We start from the raw sequence: 21497 nt of genomic DNA, 5'->3' as shown, positions 1-21497 counted from the left end.
CAAAAAGATTACATTTCGTCTGAAAGCTAATGCTTTATTTTTTCATGTTGGCAATGCATCTTTGCTTTAGTTTGTGTTGTGCCACACATTTCCAGTTGTATAATGCTTCTTTCATGCACTACTCACTGGATTCATCCTCTATTTGTCAGAAAATGTTGACACACCAGATCCATTAAGCAGGGGACTGGCAGAATGACCAATCTTAGAATGTGCAATGCCAGAACTGTTCTGATACCAGTCCTCATGTGTGACAGCGCCCTTACCTTGCTGGGAAGTAACTACTACTGAGGACATGGAGGTCATGTCCTCTGTATTTCTTTTTTTATGTCAATTTACAAAGCCTATATTTAATTTCATTCTTTAGTTGAGAACATCAGTTACAATTAATTAAAGAAGGGAATGAATGGTCTTTAACATTTTCTCAAATTCAAGCCTAACCTAGAGGCCTATGACCAGCATTTACTGCTTTCATTCTCAATTAGGCACACCCCCGTCTGACTCCCCACCACCACCCCGCCTCACTTCACCTCAGCCGAGTCTCTTGACCTCGGTATCTTTCGGTCCGGGTTATGGCGGTTACCTTGCATGCCAGTGGGGCCAAAGCCCTGCCGGGTGAGGAAGATGGCGTGGTCGTGGTGCTCCGAATGTTCGGGGTCGGCCTTCTGCTGGACGAACGCCCAGCGGCAGACGTTCTCCAGGCTTCTCGACGGGTTCCCCCTCTCTATAAGACTGATGGACTGCCAGGACGGAGACACCAGAGACATCAGACCCCGGTTACAGATTGTGGCTCGTTACCGTGTTCAATTGGCTTAATGTGCAGGTTAATGTGTGGAAACAGTTTACACTACAACAGCGATTCTGAACACAGTGGGATATGTCATTCATCTAAGCAAACTGACAAGTTATGCATCTCCCAAAAACAAAAAGCACTTAAATAAATACAATATATCTACAATGAAATAACCGTGGTATTTCAAGTTGAATGTGTCTCCTATGAAAAAAAAATTGGTCAACAAACTTTTGGGATATGGATGACTGTAGTCCTTCAGCAGTACAACAGCGCTTTAGCATGCATATTTAATTACAAAGCAGACTTATGTTTTGAAAAAAATGAACCCAAGTAAACTACTCAGCTGGAGGTACCATGCGTGCCCCAAACTTACATTATATATATATATTTGGTACTTCCAATTAAATTCTTGATAATGGTGTTATTTTCCACACAGTTGGGTGCTTTCTATAGAGCTGGAGCTATATATCATTGCTGGAGAAGCAATGATATATGTAGCTAGACTTGTGACATAAACGCACGCTCTCACATGGCCTCACCTTCGCATAACCCAGCATGATCATCCTAACGAGAACCACATTGATATGGACGCCCAGTGAGTCATCGTGATAAATTTCATTCACCTGAAAAAAACAGCAGAAAAACTTCTCTTACTACGCACAGCACACAAATATCAAGGTTGTCTATGTTTGTTGTTTCTCATATAAATGAACACTTTATTGTTGTTGTTCAACATGTTCCTTTGTTCCAAAGAGAACTGGGGCAGCAATGAGTAAAAACATACTTTTCAAAGCATTTTCTGATTCAGCTAGTTCTTCTTTTTTTACTTAATTGATTGCAAAGTAATGCATATCTATGCATATCATACATGAGAAAAAGCACCAGGGAAGATGAAAACATTCTGGGAAAGATGACAATCTGTTAAGCAAAAACCTCTCCAAACTTCTCCTTCAAAACAACCCCCCCCCCCACAGCCGGGGGTTGGCGAAAGGCTAGAGACGCACGTTCCCTTGAAAACACATCAATGCAACCGTCAGCGCGGAATGCGGCGGAGGCCGAGAGACAGCTCTTCCGATGATGCACAACGGTCAGGTCGACCGGTCAGTCTGAGCCCCGGGAAAGAAAAAACTAACAATAACAGCGACGAGACAAGCCATGTCCCACGCGGGCGTCTAATGCACTTAGAGCACGTCACTCCTATTCCAATGCAATCCCCTCTTCCCCCGAAGTTTTAAAGAGCAGAGTGCATCGGTCAGATCCGGCTGGACCAGGCCAGTGGAATCCGCACGCGTCGCGTACACGGACGGCTTCAAGGCCGGTGACGGCACACCACGGCGGTAACTAAGGCGACGCTGTTAAATCCCACGCACGCGGGGAGGGACTGCCGGACGCTAGACCGGGGGATTCAGGTTAAATGTGTGGTGGGACACCGCCAGCGTGTCTGCAAGCAAGGTAATTTACCCCAGATGTTCCGGAGGAAATCGGCTTTACGGCCGTGCCTACGACATGCGCAACAGCGCAAATAAAAGAACATTTCAATCTGTCACAGCCAAGGGTGTCTGAAAAGGCAACGAGGCTAAAATAAAAAAGGGCATTTTTTAATTAGTGCAGGACTCCACAATTCATTCACAAGTGCAAGACCACTCTCCTCACCAGCTCTATGTACAAATAAGAAAAAGAAAAGATTGTTGTGACTGAGCATGAGCTTACAAACTGGGGAAATGCACTTTTTTTGACTCTAAACTACAATTCAGTTTGTTCTCTGAATGCTTGTTTGCTTCATTACACACTATTTATTCACTTGGACAAGACTTCAGGCAGAATTGTCACCAATTACGAAATGCAGCCCAGGCTATGAGCAGGTTCGTCTGCCAAGATGGATTTGAGCAAACGAGAACATAAATAAATACTTCATCCTCTAGTGGATTAGTTCGTGAATTCACCTCTCAGAGGGCAACTCAAACATATTCAGCTTTTCCAAAGAGCATCAGAACCCACAAAATGATTTAGTAACACTAAATTAACAAAACCCCCTCTGGGAAGGATTTCCTAACAATATACTGCAAGCTACATTTATCGTGCAGTGTACCACAGCTCTTTCTTACAGTACAATCTACGCAGATGGTACTGTACCTCTATGTTCACTAGGCATAAAAAAAGGTCTTGAGTCATGCGCTGTGAATACAAAGCCCACATCTGTACCGTATTTGCGCTGAGATCTATTCTATTGTAAATACTGCGGTCGGTGTACACGTGCATTAATCCCACCCTTCAAGGCAAAAAGTAAAACAGTACCATATGCTTTGTTTCTGGATGTATCTGACCACGCAGTGAATATACAGAGACGTATCACCAAGAACAACCTTCAGCATTTGTTGTTTTGGATTTTGTGAAGACATTGTCCCTCTGTCTGCTCCAGGGAGACGGAGTTATTTTACTGTCGTCTGTGTGATGAGGCCTTTCTCTCTTTCTTGCTTTAGTGCGTGAAAACCCATTTCTGGAAACTCAATAGGTAGTTTGTGTTATTGAATGACTGCTTTGCTGTGGATGCTGGACATCAAAATGACCTCCTCCAAGAATGGTCTTCCCCTCGTGCAATATAAACGCAATATAAACACGTGCAATATAAACGCAATATAAACACGTGCAATATAAACTTAAGCTTTCAGCTGTTGTCAAAATCACAAATAATACCTGCAACATGGAAGAACAAGCATGCAGGTCACAAGGTTGTGCAAAAGGGTTTAATGTTAAGAAATTATCTTCCATTTTAACATTACTGCTTGCTACTGCCAAAAATGACACTTCTGAAACCAGAACGAATGGAATGCAAACAGGGGTAATGAAAAGTATTTCTCTTCAATAAAAATAAACTCAATTCAAAACTTCTGCATATTGCTGAAGGAACAAATTCAGGTCTGTGTCACTTCCAGTGTTTTTTTCTTCCACTTCAGAACAGACAGATACTGTATGATAGAAGAGGACATTACAATGCATTTGACATGTCTATTAAGCACATCCTTGCAGTGTCAGCAGATTCGATCTGACACCCCCTGATATATTACATCAATCATATGTTAACATGAGGCCACCCATAAGCCTTTACAACACATTTCTCTGTAGGAAAGGAACATTGACAATTAATTATTATGTGGATAAGGTAGTTCAGGACATATGGAGAAAAGTACTAGCAAAAATGCAGAGAAAGCATGAAAAGTCAGGTCTTGGGTCTATTATTACCAGGCACTCTGGCCTTGGCTTTATATGATAATATTTTTCAAGTCTTCATGTTTTTTCTCCCCAAAGGGATGGCAACTTTCTAATTAATGCCAGGGTCTGCTAAATACATAATATGTAACAAAATATCAAACTGTCAAAATGCCTAAAGAGATCAATATCCGTGAAATTATGTTAGCAAAGTGTTTCGTAGTTCATAAGAGTTAAGATTTACATTTCTTTAAAGGAGTGTCATCTACTGTAGACGGACTGCAGCTCATATAAATGCAAGAGGAAATCCATCAGCATCTAAAAGGGCTAAAGGGCTAGAAAACCTCTTCTTTCTTCAAAATGGACTTGTGAGATCTTTAGTTTTTTGGTTAATTGTTTAAATATATTTACATAAAAAGCCTTTCACAATGGCTCTCTCCTATTGGCATTAATGTTTAACATCATTGTTTATAGTGTGGGACTTAGTCAGATTTAAAATAAAACTTTTGAAATGCAAAATCACCAGAAAATAATCACTCAGGGAACATTATTATAAAATGTATTAGTAAACTGCCAAATGATATCATTGTACTGTACAAACAGTGATTTGTGAATGGTGGGGGTGGGGGGTCTCAGCTGGTAATTTGTTGTGGGGGACAATGGAAAGTGTACTCAGGCAGATGGTGAGATTGTTCACTGGCACATAAATGCCGATTGCTACTTCCGCATATTTAACTACTGAAAATTCAATGTTTCACACTGAAAATTATGTTTCTTTGGGCTGCTGGGGTTAAAAATAGTGAGCAGGTTTTACAGGGGCAGCAGCTTGTTTAGACACACCTGCTCGTATAATATGGACCGATCATCTCCCATCTGGACTACTGCAACTCCCTCCTTGCTGGCCTCCCTGCCTCCATCCTCCGACCAGTGCAGCTCATCCATAATACTGCTGCTAATATATAGATATACAGTGAGCTCCATAACGTTTGGGACACATATATAGAAATATGTAGAAAAAGAAGATAAAACTAAAATGTATAAAAATGTGCTTTAATAAAAGCTGAGAATCTGCACTTTAACCAAATGTGAACTGTCTGAATACAAATCTAAAATTGTGGAGTACAAACCCAAATCAAGAAAAAAAAAGTCCCTTTTTGTCCCAAATATTGTGGAGCCCGCTGCATATATCAGCGACACTCATGACATGCGCAGAGCAAGTTCAGTCAGGAAACTCTTGCTGCAGCCGACCATTGGTCAGCCATGTTCTCATACTCAACCAATCACATACACACGTCACTACATGTTCTCATACTCAGCCTATCACATACACACATCACTAATGGAGCGCCTTTTTTAAACTGACAGTCTGACCTATGAGGTGCTGCCCATTGCTTGTGCTACTTTCTGCACGCTACTCTTGCTGCAGCTCACAGAATTGGGCTCACCTTCGACCACTCCAGCTTCCACCTGTTGTTTCGATCTGCTTCCAAGTGCTTTGGGGTTTTAGTATTTCTTTATTTATTATAGTATATGTATTGTGATCCCTGCTTGATAGGTTAGTGTACTCTGGTACATGCACAGATTAACCTCGAGCAGATCCATTCAGTACAATATGTATTAATATATTTAAACAAAATCCATGAGTTGACCTGACTGAAATATATATATACATATATATATATATATATATATATATATATATATATATATATATATACATACGCAGGTTGAAAATTATAAAGCTTTCATATTTCAAAGCAGAGAAATCCAGCAGGGACATCTACTGGGGGAAGTCATGTATAGCTGAAAAACCAATTCTAAGAGCTAAGAGCTCTGTACAAATCTTCATCTGCTTACCAACATCCAGAGAGAAAGTCTCCTGCTCTTGTTAACACATACACAATATTTTCAAGTTGAGAACAGTCCCTGTTTGTACACCAAAACTGAACTCTTAAGAGACGAAAACGAACAAGCCACGACAGTTATTTTAAAATGAGAACAGACAGACACAAATCTGGGCCTAGTATGATTTTGATCTCCTCCAAATAGTGTCAAAACATTGATCAAAAAATGTAATTTTCCCTCCTGAAACTGACCAGTGATGGAAATTATTTCTGTCGCTTACCTGCCAAAATGTGCTCTGTGTCAATTTTAGAGATAATGAATTTTGACTTTTCAATAAAGGTACTGTCGCCGCTTTGAGTTTATTGAGCAATATCCAAGTAATTGTCATCCTGACGGGCAATTCAAAACCATGGGACTTCAGAACTTGAAGCTGAATGCTGCCAAAAGTAATATTTATGAATTTATTGAATACTGAATCAATATTAAATATATATCGTTATTGTATTATTATTGATTGGCACATTGTTATATAGAGAAATTTCTGAGGCATCCATGTATTAAAATTTCAGTAAAACCAAATTTTTTGGTGTTCCATTTTGCTGTTCATTTGTATTTGTAATGTAACACAATTAGCAAGCACACAGAAACCACAGCTACATACCCCTACTTCTTCATCCCATTTTAGCTGTCTGCTTTTGATAAATACAGTGTTGTAGTCTGATTAGGCTAGGCTATATATCTTCTCTCTTGTAAGTCAAACCCCTAACTCAATGTCTGCAGACAGATGCTGCACTGTGCTTCCAACTGGGAACAATGGTGTCGCTGTCCATAGATAATATGATACCCAAGAAATGGTGCTTCGTATTAACTTGTGTAAGGGTAATCTGTTGACAGTGGCAAGCAAATATTTTACTAATATTTTATGTCAGATATAACCCACCTTCTGCGCATGAATGTTCGCGGCCTTCAGCAATCCACTATTAATTAATTTCCACTGTTGGTGAACAGAACATCAGCATGTGTATTTGACAACCTTAAATGAGACAGATCTCATTTAAATGCGTCCATTACAAACCACCTTCTGTGCATTTCTGGGCAGAAAGAGTGACTGTACATGGCGTTTAGCAATCCACTTTGAATTAATTGCCTCTGTGTTTGAACAGGACACTAGGACGCGCATTAAGAAAGCCTTAAATGGGATAAAGAGATTTTGGCTCAGCTGCTGCCTCCTATTGGGGATACGCGATAGCGGAACTGATTAAGCCGTTGGGCAGCACTTTGTCGGGGTCCCCGGCGGGTAACCGTACTCACGATGTTCATGAGGGTGAGCAGGTAGTTCTGCACGTGCTCTTTCCCGTGGAAGCGCACCACGGAGTCGTCCACCCCCAGCAGCACCTCGATGTTGTAGTCGTTCTCGCCGGCGTGCCGCCGCTTCCGGACCGTCTTGTTCACCTGCTCGGCGACGTTATGGAGCACTCCTGGGACATCCAGCACCGGATCTGCGAAGCCAGCAACACACAAGCCCCCGGAGCTCAGTGAACCTCAAATCATCCCATTATCGAACATCCGGTTCCAACAGGGAAAAATAACTGGAGTCTCTAACGATGAGGTAGTCTTACAATCTTTTTTGACCTTGACATTTACTTGAACTTTAAAATGTTCCACAACACAGCTTGACAAGTGAATGTTGTCATTAGCTGAATTTGCAAACCTGCGTCAGGAAAGATTTAAATTAATGTGCATGTTCATTTCTCAGTAAAGGTTAAGTAGAGATGTTGATTGAACACGTCTACTTTAAAGAGCACTACAGAAATGAACTCTACAGGGATCTCAATTTAAAGCTTTCCATTGGACTTCCACTCCACATAATTATTGTCAGTTGCACCACTTCTTGTGTCAAAGAATTGCATTGTTGGTCCATTACGCTGTAGTCCACTACACTTTGCAATGTAGGCCTACCTATATGAGTAGTTTTTTTCCCCTTATGTCTTTGATACTTCAGGTTATATACACGCATACAAACCCCTCTCAACCATCCAGCTCCCGCTCTGAGAGACACAGGACAGGCAAAAACATGGCCGCCACCTCGGCCTCCCTCCTACCCACAGTACGGGGATTGTGAGACGAATTCCTCCGCTCTTCCGTCCTGTCATGACACAGGCATTCTTGCGCGACCCAGCTCCCCGAAAGGTAAATATGGTGTCTGAGGTCCCACTTCAAAGACACAGGGCTTCCCTCAGACAGTGCCTCAAGCCTGCCAGTGTGTTCAAGGCCAGGCAGCTCCACCTCTCCCCCCGCCCCCTCCCCCCCAGCCCCACCCCGCCCTCCCCCGCACTCGGGTTATTCAGCCCAGGAATGGCAGTGCAAACATAACACACACATGGCAATGGCAGGAACCGGCCCCGCTTCTAAAAATGACATCTGCCGGCCGGGGCCACCAGGCTCGTCTCCAGTGGAAATCTACCAGTGATGTAATCTCTCAAAGCTAAACGGCCATGTTAGCTTCGATCGCTCGGATGGCTAGGCCCCCGCATTCCGCACGTACATTAAAAACACAGTCCAATGAGTCAAAATAATGCAATAGCCCATGGTGACTGTGTGTGGGGTGTGCGCGAGTATGTATGTGCATCTGTGTACCCAAGTATGTCACTGTGCATGTACGCAAGAATGTGCTACAGTGTTCATGTGTGTGTGCGTGTGTGGATGTGTTCTGGGTGTTGACCTATGCTAACTATTCCTTCCTTGTGCTCTAACTGGGGGGAAGGCACCACTAGATTGGCTTTTCTCCTTCATGCTCTGCTGAAACAGTCCATTAAGGTTAAAATATGGAGGGTTAAAGGGTAAACCGGATGCACAGTGGGGCTGTGTGCAGTGTATCTCATAACTGGTAAGCAGCACACTGTGCTATCTGTTGAATTTCCAAAAATTGTTGAAAACAAAGTACTTCATGTAGGAAATGTAAATGCTTACTACTTGTTTCTGGTGATGGCACAATGCATATTACTGAAAAATTAGTCGCTTCTGTTAAATTAGATTGCAGTGTCACAGTAAATGTAACTATACAGTATGTTATGTACCATTCCAAGGTTTGGATTCTTAGCTATTCAAAATTAGATCCCTTTGATAGCCTTATTACCTCCTAGTGATATACCAAGATACGCAATGTAATGGCTTTGAGGGGTGAGACTTAAGTTAATCATTCATTGAGTGATGGTCTGAAGAATACTCCTCACAGTATAATAACAATAAATTTTACAACTCATTTTACAAGCTCCCACAGATGTTAGACTGACTATTCTCCTTCTAAGTTTCTAAGTCTAAGGATGAATCCAGTTAACTTCTATTGATCAAACAAATACAGAGGCCGTGCAAATATCAAAATATTCTGTACAAGGAAGATGACTTTAATGGAATGGTTAATTATTTATGTACAGAAGCAGACAAACATAATTAAGCTACGTCTTTATTAATATGGGCTGTCAGATATTGTTTTCTCAATAATTAAGATTATGGAGTGTAGAACTGCCACCCACCAAAGCCCCACAAGGCTGTTTTCCTTTATTGTTTCTCAAACTAATGAGATGGTGTAAGACAGCCCTTTCACAAATGGGTCTCTTAGTAACCAGCACATAAAAAAATCTCAGGTTAATTATTATTGCATTGATGTTTGGGGAAAATCTTTATGGTATTCCCTTCTCCAACTGGGTTTTTAAATTAGAGCTGGCCACAGCAACACAATAATCTAACTAAAATTCTGTGGGGGAATTAGACTGCGTGGGGGTGCTCACGCACTTTGACGAGTTCATGTTTCAATGTAGAAGTGCAAATCCCCTCGTAAAAGACTTAAGCTGACTACGCAGTTGCCTGTTTCTCCTTCATGTGAAAAAGTGTACGGTAAGAGTGATGCAGATTTAAAGGTAAATACAACCAAGCCTCAGCTCTACAACGTTCAAAAAGTCATTTTTCTGTGGGGGGGGGGGGGGGTGAATCCTGTTTAATAACCACCTTGATTAAATAAGACTCATTTATGCGTTCATTCATATGCACGCAGTGGAAAAATTGGTCTTGGCTTTGATTGCAGGAGTTTGATTAGCTCACCAAAGTGTTGTTGTCTTTTGTGAGGCATTCACTTTTTCTTATGATTATTCAACAGCTTTAAACGATCAGGCCAAGGGGCTAGTTTAAAAAGTCTGCCACAGCATCATCAATCACGAATACAGAGTAATAAAAAAGTAAAGAAACAGCTCAAGCGACACAGAGTGAATGGCACTGACACCACTGTACCTGTGCATTACAACTCTATACACATGCAGGTTATGGTTGCGCACTATTTCCTAATATGTCACCCCAAATTGGAATATCCAATAAAAATTGTAGGTCACAGTGCATTTTATGTCCAAGAATGTCAATGAGTGAATGAATGTCGGAGAGTGAATGAACATTAGTGAGTGAAAGAATGCAGGTGAGCAAATGAATGTTGGACGGTGAGTGAATGAATGTCGCTGAGTGAATGACTGTCGGTGAGCGAATTAATGTAGGTGAGCGAATGAACATTGGCGAGTGAAAAAATGTAGGTGAGCAAATGAATGTTGGACGGTGAGTGAATGAACGCTGTTGAATGAGTGAATGTCGGTGAGCTGCAGGCTCGGCTCCCCATGCTCTGAGATCCCCACGGCTGACTGCCGCTCATTTTCTCTCTGCAATCCGACGTTTGAGCTGCCGCGGGGACAGATCGCAGGTTTCTGGCTGACCCGAGGAGTCTCCGATGAGCGACGAGGCATGGGTAACCCTCCCTGACCGGTGAGACGGCCAATTATGTGATTGCCTGGAGGACAGCTAGCCACAAGATCCAGATTACATCCGGGCCATGTGACGCGCCACTGCGCTCCAATACACAAGTGCCTCAGCTCTCCGCCTCTCCAGAGACATTTTGTGCTTTTAATTAAAAAAAGAACTCCTCCTGGTGGCAACTCAAGGCTAAACATGGTGCTTATGGGTAGTGTAGTAATAAGAGATTTACACAGTGGGCTGCAAAGTAGCGGGTTCCAGTCTCTTCTGCTGTGCACCCTTGAGCTTAGTTATTGCTGAAATGTTGCCAGTAATGGGTAATCACTCTATAGATAAGTATATATGTCAGCACCGTACCGTAAGTCAACAAGAATGGATGGCGAAACAAATGAATGCTGACAAAACATTACATTTACTACAAGATGAAATGTATTAAACGTATAATGCAATGGAGAACATGGCGGAAGTGGAATCAGACAGCCTATGAAGCCTCAGCATCTGGCGCCTCTGGGACAGCCGTTTCCAAAGAAGGTCTCTTAATGAGGGTCCTTTTCCAGCCTACCAATATGAAAATCAACATTTCATTTTCATATAAAAAATCTGACATTTCTGCCTTGCCATCTGTGTCCCTGAAATAAATTCCACCTATAAACCCTTGTGTGAGTAGAAAGGGACTGTACAAATTGAAAAGCAGGAATATATATATATATATATATATATATATATATATATATATATATATATATATGTGTGTGTTTTTGTTTTTTTTTCCAGTTACGAACCAGACATTTTAATTCGCACATAGCACATCCTCTGACAGTACACTGCATGTGCACAGAATTAGAATGACAGCATACCAGTGAAGACGCTAACTTACCCTTGCCTGCATGCATTGTATCTTGGATGTAATGACCAGTATTAGCTACTACATCGAGCCGATGGTGCATGGTAGGCTATTTCTATGCACATATACTTAAAGCTAGAGGAGGTATAGGCTATATGTTGGAAGTCTGACTAATTACCTGACTAATTATCCTCCCTTCATTGCATGCATGAGAAAAAGCACCGTAATTTGCCCTTCAGAAAAAGCAAACGTCATGGCTATGATACCCATGACATATAAATAACCAAAAATAAATAAATAAAGACCACAAAATAAAAGCCACTTAAATAAAATGCAATCTGGCTACAAACATCAGAGATACATTTCCATCTGAGAAATCTGATTGCTTCTTCTGCAAGATATCAACAGCCACATTACTGCCCCTCTAGTGCATACTTGGAGCCAAAGCACTCCGCAATTCACCCTCGAGAGAAGGCGAACCTGGATCTCCCACCAATAAGAACAGATGTATAAAACTGGCAGCCGTTTCAGCCAGCATATTTTGGCCGCACATACCGAGAAACCTACACACAAAAATGCACAGGGCTGATACGTCTGTCATTACACACACATCAATACAGCCATGTAGTGATTACACTCGCGGGACAATAACACCTCCAAATGGTAACAAAAACAAGCGCAGAAATGCCTAGCGGTCCGTTACGGAGTATAGATGGCAGAAGCGTTTGAAGTCACGCGACCAATCACCGTATCACATTTCTCCAAACCTTTTCGGCATCTGGAGCTCTTGGGTTTGACAAGCGCAGATAATGCGCCAGAACTGTGTTTTGCTTTTGTGTCTAAAAGGAAGGCTGGTTAATTCTGCGGGTCAAAATGCATGCTGGTCTGTATGAGGCGACATAGCTCAGGAGGTAAGAGCAGTTGTCTGGCAGTCGGAGGGTTGCCGGTTCGATCCCCTGCCCTGGGCATGTCGAAGTGTCCCTGAGCAAGACACCTAACCCCTAATTGCTCCCAACAAGCTGATTGGTACCTTGCATGGCAGCCTTCACCGTGTGTGTGTGTGTGTGTGTGTGTATATGGCATCAATTGTAAAAGCGCTATATAAATATAGTCCATTCACCATTAAAATCCAACTAACATACGGTGCTTATCATTTAACTTAATCTCTAACCATAACACTACATGATTTTGAAGAGTGCCTTATTTGCATTAACCGTAAAATGGCATTATAAAAGCAAAACGTAATTTTCACTGTTGTAATGAGATGTTAGGACTCTCACGGGTTACTGGTGATCATATTTTTGAATGCCAAAGGAAAGCCAATTTATGACAACATCTATATCACCATGACACCAATTGAGTAATGTCTATTAAGCTGATCTTTGGGGCATTGCCTTTATGACAGTGCTATGTTTTCTGACATAAATAGGGTACGGGATTTATGAAGGATGTCAATGCATTCAAGTCTTGCCATAAATCCATGGAAAATGAGGTGGAATGATTAAGGCCATTGGTTACTATAGTTCTCATTGAATACATAGTATGTTCTTACAAAAGGAAGTAAAACAAATTACTGAGGTCTACTCTATACAAGTAAATAAATAAATGAATAAATAAATAAATAACATCTCAGTCACATAATAATCAAGATTGGAAATGGCTGTCCAATCTTTATTCCTTAACAACACCCCCGACATATATAACATAATCTTTTCTATCTCATTTTCTTCTGCACTTCAGTTTTCTGAAAAATATCAGTATTGTGAGTGGCAAATCCCAGCAGACGAACATATGAGTTTAATTTGGCCAGATGAACAGGAAAATTTTATCATGCACTCAACTGTAATGCTACAATGTGTCTATAGCAAGTAAATAGAGATGCTCCACGCAAAGACCTTTTGACATAGATTCCTGGCCTTGGCAAATAAAAAAATGGCAGCAATCAACTAACACTTCGGTGTGCATGAACTGTGATGTAAAGCCATTGCTCCTTATGGGACAAAGACAAAGCCGTGAACACAGAAGAAATCTGTCCTTATATTTACACGGGCCCACTAACAAAAGACGCAAGCGTTCAAAACGTTACTCATTTCGGCCGATGCCATCCGAAAGCAGAACCAACACGTCGTCAAGGTGGCGTCAAGGCACCTCATCGTCCCAGCATGTTTGTGTCTTACAAGGAAGGAACCCTAACCTCCCAGATGCGCAGAAGCTACACCCCCGCTTACACAACCCTTCCCTCTCTCTAAACGAAAACAGCTGTAGCCGTTCCGACGGAAATGCACTGAAACGCTAATGCTAGGCCTTGTTTACGATAAGCCAGGTGTATCTGACACAAGCCTCCTTTGGAGGCCAGTAAATGTTTACAAGAGATGTAAACGTACACCAAGGTATGCAATATTATCAGTAATATTTATAGCATTTCTTCAAGGTGACTTATGTTTTTGACAATAATGATAAAATGTGTTAGCAAATGACATCAACAAACTTGTTCAACTGAAGGCAAGGTCTTCAAAAACGCCAGCGTAGGGTGCCCATTATGTTAATGTGTACTGTATTTCTGAAACCCACATTTACATCGATGTATAACAGGGACAGTCAAACGGAGAAATAAACAAAAACACAGGAATACACAAAGCTTGCATAACTGTGGCCCCGATGGCTCTGCTGGTACTGTAATTTGTTTTGTGGATCTATACACACACTACAAAATAAGCACCACTGGCATGGTGGAGAGATACAACTTAAACTGAAAAATGTAACCTGGTATTTGTCTTTTGTGTGTATGTATCTGTCAAACAGTGACTACAAGAAACAGTATTGATCTTTCTTCCAGGGGAAAATAAATATACTGGAGAGATTTCAAAGCTGTCGAATAATGTGCTCTGCAGCTCTTCTCACCCAGCAAGCCAAAGCTGGAATCTAGACGTCTAGAGGGACGGAAATCTTGGTTGGGAGAAGTTTTGGTATAAACGAAATAGGTTAACTCCGATATAGCTCAGGCTTTACACGGATATAACGTGGCTGCATTCTAGACGGCAAGAAATCTTCCACTTTTCAACCAAATGTAGCCAGGTTTTCACTTGCACGCCTAGACGGCATTTAACCAACTTTTCACCAAATAAATGTTCAGAGGGTAATTTCTACTAAACCTGTGCTTAATTTTGCTTAAATTAACTAGTCACCTGATTTTACCATAGTAGGCACAGAAATTCTTATGCAATTTAAAACCAAAATATTACAGAATATGAGCTTAATGGGGCCTTTCTTCAGGGTGATAAATTCACAGTCTTGAGATTCATGGGAGCTGCCATACTTCAAAGCCGCACATATGTATAAGGGTTCTCTCCTGGCTTTGATTCTAGTTTAGAAAGTTTCTGGCAGTAAAATATGCCGTGGCAATGACATCACTCTCAGAGCCAAGAATTCTGGGAAATTCTTCAGCAAACTGAAGCTGGGGAACCACGTGCAGGGAGAACAGAAGAAGAAAGGTATTGTGGCAGGGTAATAAAGCTCTTCCTGTTGTGGAGCCAGATGACATTATGATGAGATGATTCATGGAAATTGCGATTTTAAAATAAAACTGGCCTTTTCTGACACAAAAGGATGTAAAATATGTCAAGGCTGTTTCACATACTTTAGTGATCTCACCAATCCTAGAGAGGATAATTATAACCAGCTTTAATGGAAAAATATTTTATCAGACGAAGAGTTTGGCTGTTATTTCTGGTCTGAGAGCATAAGACAGAGAGCACATTTAATAAACTCTCACGAAAAAATATTATAATATGCTCAACAATCTGAGGACTGGGACTAACAGGTCACATAGAATGGAGATCACCTGTCTGGCAAGCATTAATATTGCAACCACTTCTGATCCAAGTGTACCATTGTTCATCGAAGAGACATTTATTATGTCTCAAGTAATATCTACTTAAGATTTCATGAATAATTCAGAAGCATAAGCAATCCTCAGCAAAAATGCACCGTTTAATAGCCTTTTAATTAGGTTTTAACTTTTACTACCTAAGATGGCTATTCCATGTGTCTGGCTATAGAGCAATACATGAAGCATTATCAAAAAAACATTTAAAAACCCAGACTGAAAATGAATACAGCTGAAATCATATGTATCTCCAAGGCTGTCAAGAAAGATTGACATGGCATTCCCCCTGTCAACTGAGTCCCTTACATTCCCAGCCAACCTTGTTCCTCCTGGTTTAAATATTAAATAAGTAAGGGAAATTATCTAAGAAGAGAACATACAGATACACACTATCCACAAATTTGGCCTGGATTCAATGAACATTTGCCCTTGACTCACAATTGAACATAAGCGCTACTACTTTTCTTCATAAACAAAGCCTGGAAGCTGCCAAAATTATCTTGCCAAACTGTAGAAAAAAAGCAAGCACTTTCATTTAACAGTGAATCAAAATTATGAGGACATTTTTTTGCCATTAGAAACCTGTTCTATGCAATAAGACTGCAGCGCCAGCCACAACAAGAGGCCAATTACTTCCTCTGACCTCATTGGCCCACGCACGCCAATCCTTGAATGCAAATCAGGGCATTGCACGCAATCAAACAAGCCCCAGCTTATTAAATTTGGCTGCTCAATAGATCTTCAACACAGATATTCAAGACATACTGTCATGGAAAATGAAAGACATCCATCAACAACTGGAATATTAGGCTATGTATTTGATATGAATCATATCAAATGAGAGCATTTGCACATTTAACTTCACATTCATTTTATCTCCCTGCCTTCGACCCAAGTTAGTATCTGCAGCCAGTAACTTGGCAAACAACTGAAATTAAAAGCCTGGTAAACAAAATTCTCTAATGGGTTCCACAAAAACTGTACACAAGCTCATCTCTGAAGTGATTTCTCAAGGAAAGGACCTCCCTTCTGAACTTGAGTGTTTACTTAGTCATCTCATTCATTGGGGTTAGCCATTGCAGACTTGTTTGGACCAGCAGGCAGCCTTACAGAAAGTGTTATGCGCACGACTTTCACAAAATGCACTAAAATGCACTAAGCTTTGCCAGTGGTGACATCTGTATTGGCTGCATTACGGGCGACATGGCAATGTGGAGAATGCCTTCACACATTTTTTTGTGCAGACACACATTTTCTGAATTCTGGACCAGAAATTGGTCATGGAGAGGATTATGGAAAGCAGAGCCTGACTGTTTTGCCCTCCTCTTCTAGTCAATCATCCTCTTGAAACCTGTTTAGGGAGAGCGTCTAATTGGAAACATTCAGTAAACCTCTACTGCAGAATTGGCCAGCAGGTGTACTTACAGTTCCCAGGAGGTTTTTTTTTTTTTTTTTAAAGAATAACCCTAAACTGATAAGAGAAATATTCTGCATTACGCACTTTAAAACAGAGAACCCTACAAACACAAGAAACCTTGCTGTTAAATATGCACAATACTGTGTTGCATAACAGAAATGAGCAAATCTGCACAATCTGACAGTTTCACAGCATGACCCTGGATTTGTTTTAACAACAGAATCAAAAGACCTTATTCAATTAGCAGTCAGAAAGACTGGCACCACAGAGGGTTATGCCTAAGTTTGCTTACACAAGTACGGGAGCCAATGAAGGGAAAATGCCAAAAAGCCCACTTGCTAAAAGCATTGAGCCATGCGAAATTTCCATCCAGTGCTTTTTCCCTTCCAAGTTTTCTGTAAATTATGCAGACAGGATAAGAACACGTGATCTCGAAAGCATAGATTTATTTGAATAACTGTGCTTTCGAAAGCCTGTGAACTCATTTTGGAATAATCCCTGTTCATGTAAACAGACCGCGAGAGATCTCTGTAAATGTAGATTTATACAAGTCTGGGCGCGTTAATCGTGGCAAAGGGCCGGTAACAGGATATACTGTGCCATTGGCTAAGAGCTAAATAAATATAAACAGTACAAACGAACTGAAAATGTATAATTGTGTAAACACAGCGCGGTTTCAAATATCAAGCTCGACTGTGTACGCGAGACTCACTTATCAAATGTCGGCCAGATCTGACACAGGCATTCACGGTATTGTCTTTCAGCTCAATAAATCTTGCATAGTTCTCCTCCTGTCCTCTGCATTACCCAGTAGCGAAAGTTCAGCCCCACTGCATCAGCAATTGTTCAGCAGCTAACAGTGTGTACTGGGAAAGGCTCCCTTTCCCTTTGATTCACCCTTCATTTGACCTTATAAAAAAAAGGGCACCTCAAAGCATCTCCGACCCAATGTGGGAAACTATTTGTGCCGGTCCCTTTGACAAAACAATAGGAGAGGACTTCAAACCGAGCCACCGTTGAATCCACTGCTGCCCACAATATGGTCCGCCTCACACAATATCCCACTTCCTTCCGCGGGAGCATTACTCAGTGGATCACTAATGTGCCAGAAAGGCCGATTGTCCTCAGTTGTTGGCTTGTCACTAAAGGGATTCAAGCCCTGACACATTCCAGAGAAGACGAGGCTCCTGGACAATGACCCTCTGGTGGACCTGGTACACCTGCACCAGCAAACACTGCCCGGTCCAGTTACGGTGTTTCTGCACCCAGCGTACATGAGAAGACATACATGCGTACATGCGTGCAGCAAACAGAATTCAGGTCTATCATAATGTCCCAGAAATGTCCAAGACACTAGTTTACTGTACTCCTTATGCCAGGCACCAAAGGTCATTTTTAATACCCAGAAAACACAGCCAAAGGGTGGAGGGGTAATTATTTTCATCCCTTCCTGCTAAATTACGCTCTTTCCAAATCCCTTCTGACTCAGTCAAGAGTCAAAACTCGGTTCCTCTGTTCAGGTCGTAAAACACGTAAGACAGTGCAAAAGGTAACAAAGGTAACAGAGATCGAGAGCAAAACCAGGACCGAGATAGAAATCTAGATTAAATCAGGAAAAATTGACTAAATACGGACAAAATATGGATCTAATCTGTCATGTACAGATGGTATTGAAGATTTTGCGCTGGCTTTATTAGATTTAACCTGGTAACTCCAGCTGAAGTTAATGAAAAAGCACTGGTAAGCTGCTTATCTTTGATTAATGACAGATTTTCTTTGCAGTGTAAAATGTTTTTAGCGGCATTTTCTTTATTTTTTTCATTTACCTTTTCCCAACCCTTTCTCAACCCTTCTCTTTCCTCTTTTTTTCCAGCATCATTCCCTAGCAAAAGATTATGCATTTAAGGAACTGCTTTAACTTTTTACCCTTCTAGATTGAATGTTTTTCGGTCCCGCCAGCTCACCAAATTCCTCCGGGGCAGCCCCTGCCCTGCCTAACACAGCTGTGTGACAAATATAAATCACCACCCCCACCCACCCACCCCACTACAGAGTTCAGGAGCTTCTGTGGAGCACACTCTGAAAATTCAGCCCCCCGGGCCCCCTAGGCCCCCCGTCACCCCCTTCCCCCTCCGGGCACCCGATCTGCATATTTCCCCTATCGGCCTCGGAGAGCGGAGCACATCAAGGCGCTTGCTACAAGCGTCGCTCTGTGCCGAGGCTTTTAAATGGGCCCCTTTCAGGCACACGCCGGCCATGCTCTCGACTCGCTGGAGCACCTGCGCCAGACGATCTCAGGTGTTTCTCTCCCTCCGCTCCGCGGGCCGACAGACCCCTCACGCGCCTCCTTTCGGGTCACCGTGCCGACGAAACAGGCGGGAAATCATCATCGATGACGTAACTGTTTTTTTTTCCCTCCTGAAAGGCCTCGTATAGATCAGAGGTGAAGCTCAATCAAAGACCCCCATCTCCCCTCAACCACCATCAAATCCTCCCTCCTCCCTCCCTCCCTCCCTTGACAAATCAGAGACACAGAAGCAGAGGCAGGCCTCCCCAAGGGTGAGATGAAGAGCAGGCACTAGCAGCCCACGTGCAATTTACACTTAATGGGCCTGCCAATGCTTTGAGCATTATCTGTTCCCGTGTCTCTATTAGCTGTGAAACGGCAGCGGCTACAAACTCGGAGCAAAATGCATTAGGTGTCCAATTTACGATCTGCCAATCAGACTGAGAGGAGGGAGCCCAACCTGGTGCCTTCGGTGCTCGATTTCACTTCCTTATCTCTAAATCCCTCAGCGCCCCCACGCTCTGCGCCGGATGAACAGCACGTTGTATTATTTCCCCGACCCTGACGGGGTTCGGGGTTGAAACCGTGGCTGCGCGGCGCTAGGAGAGCTATGCAGAAATGCCCTCGTCTGCAGTCAGAGTTTTGTTTGCTTGTTGAGCTGCTGGTCGGTGAAGGATAACCGTGCCTGGCAGAGGGCCGCTGAAGATTACATAACGACGGCACAACTGCTCTTTCTAGACACTGAAACCTGGCCCAGAAGCAGTACGGCAAAGGCAAGCCAGGGAGCTGGCCAAAATCCTGGCTTAATTCTCTATTTTCTTGCGAGGAATTAATACTGCTAAATGAACACAAAATACATTTTAAAAAAATACTTTAAAAAATACATAGGTAAATAAAGAAACCGGTAATCTGCAGGCTATATGAAATCCCAACCTCTATTCCCTGAGTTACTGAAGGTGTACGACACTGAAAATGTCATATTGGTTGCTGAAAAACCGTATCTGTCAGACGCACTAAAGGAGTCAGCCGTGGTCGATCTGATAACACTGGCAGCAGACATCAAAAAGAACCTTCAGAAGCCGCACCGCTGCTCCTTGCCATAGCTGTGGCTACGATCAGCCACGGTCACCGCAGGTTCCTTTGTACACGCTACGCTAATCTCTGACCCACATTCAGCGGAATTTATTTGTTTTGACTCCAAACTGCTCAGAGGAAACCCTTGAGACACCAGAAAGACCAAAGGCAGCAAAGGTAAATGCACACCAACGCTTTGCAAACCCATGACACCGGTATATCCTCCTAAGGCTATTCATTTTTGTTCCCAAGAACCATATAGTCTAAAATGTAACACAGCCAGAGATAATACACTGTGCACAGGATACACAACAAATATTAACATTCTTGTTCTGCTGGGCCTTATGTGTGCTAGCATGCAATTGCTATTTTTGTTAAAACAATAAATTAAATATCTTACAATTGAAATTGGTTCAGATTTGATCCAAGTTATTGAAGGCTTTCAGGCCTATAACCACAGTGCTGGTATTCAGTTCAAGAAACTGAGCGTTAACTTATACTTATACTCGTGTAATAACAGGGAAATGTTACAAGGCACACTCGATTGTACAGACTCAGTAGTTTGACTGAATCCACTCTCTCCATCTCCATCTCATTGAACATTTCCTTATAACTGGGAAGAATTATTCATTTTCCCAAAAACTTTCAGATATGAAATAAAATCTGAGACGGGTGCAAAGAATGAACTCTTTAAACCCTACAGTTTTCAAACTTTTTAAAATTCCGCCACTGGCAACATCAAGGATTATGCAACATTGTGTAATTAGTGCAAGACTTTAAAAAATCATCTGCTTGCCACATTTACACAGCAACACACTTAAAAGGAATCATGTTGACTTGATCATGAATACTTCTGAAAAGCCGCTGTGCTTTGCGTTTAGTTTTCACTTGAGTTCAATACTTAAGAAAGTGCCGTGCTGAATAACCAAGACAGATGATGATTATTCAGCTCAAGGAAGTATGAGACAAAACCATGGTGTGATAAGTTAGAACTTTAAAATCTTTTTTTTAAAAGCCAATGTGTGTTTGTGTATGTTATGTTATGTAAATGCATGTCATGACCACTGGAGGCACCATATACATAGGAAATGCATTAAGTTTGTATGGAATGGGAAGGCACTTAATTACATAAATATAGTATATAGTACTAATTAATTGCCTTCCCATTTCATGCAAATATTCCATGTGAATATATACAATTCTTTATCTATATATATACCAATATTTTGGAAAGTTGGACAAAAATAATTAAATTCCAAGATTCCAAGTCAACTACTTTCAGACTGTCACATCAACACTTTTTGTGAAACAGTTGAATATTTCACTCTGCACCCAAATGTGCCGAATGTTTGCGATTTA

At 41.7% G+C, this 21497-nt stretch overlaps 1 protein-coding gene across 1 annotated transcript in view; it reads right to left on the bottom strand.

Moving 5' to 3' along the window:
• adamts3 (ADAM metallopeptidase with thrombospondin type 1 motif, 3) overlaps nucleotides 1–21497 on the bottom strand; it is an 87293-nt gene that overhangs the window by 45286 nt on the left and 20510 nt on the right. Inside the window, exons 5-7 of the mRNA XM_064296615.1 lie at nucleotides 7154–7341; nucleotides 1330–1413; nucleotides 581–737 (exon numbers count right to left, since the gene is read on the bottom strand). Of these exons, the coding sequence (XP_064152685.1) occupies nucleotides 581–737; nucleotides 1330–1413; nucleotides 7154–7341 (429 nt within the window). The remainder of the gene's footprint in view (nucleotides 1–580; nucleotides 738–1329; nucleotides 1414–7153; nucleotides 7342–21497) is intronic.

The sequence above is a fragment of the Anguilla rostrata genome, chromosome 10 (assembly GCF_018555375.3).
Source record: "Anguilla rostrata isolate EN2019 chromosome 10, ASM1855537v3, whole genome shotgun sequence".
Classification (NCBI taxonomy): domain Eukaryota; kingdom Metazoa; phylum Chordata; class Actinopteri; order Anguilliformes; family Anguillidae; genus Anguilla; species Anguilla rostrata.
This window is presented reverse-complemented; position numbering and strand designations above follow the sequence as displayed.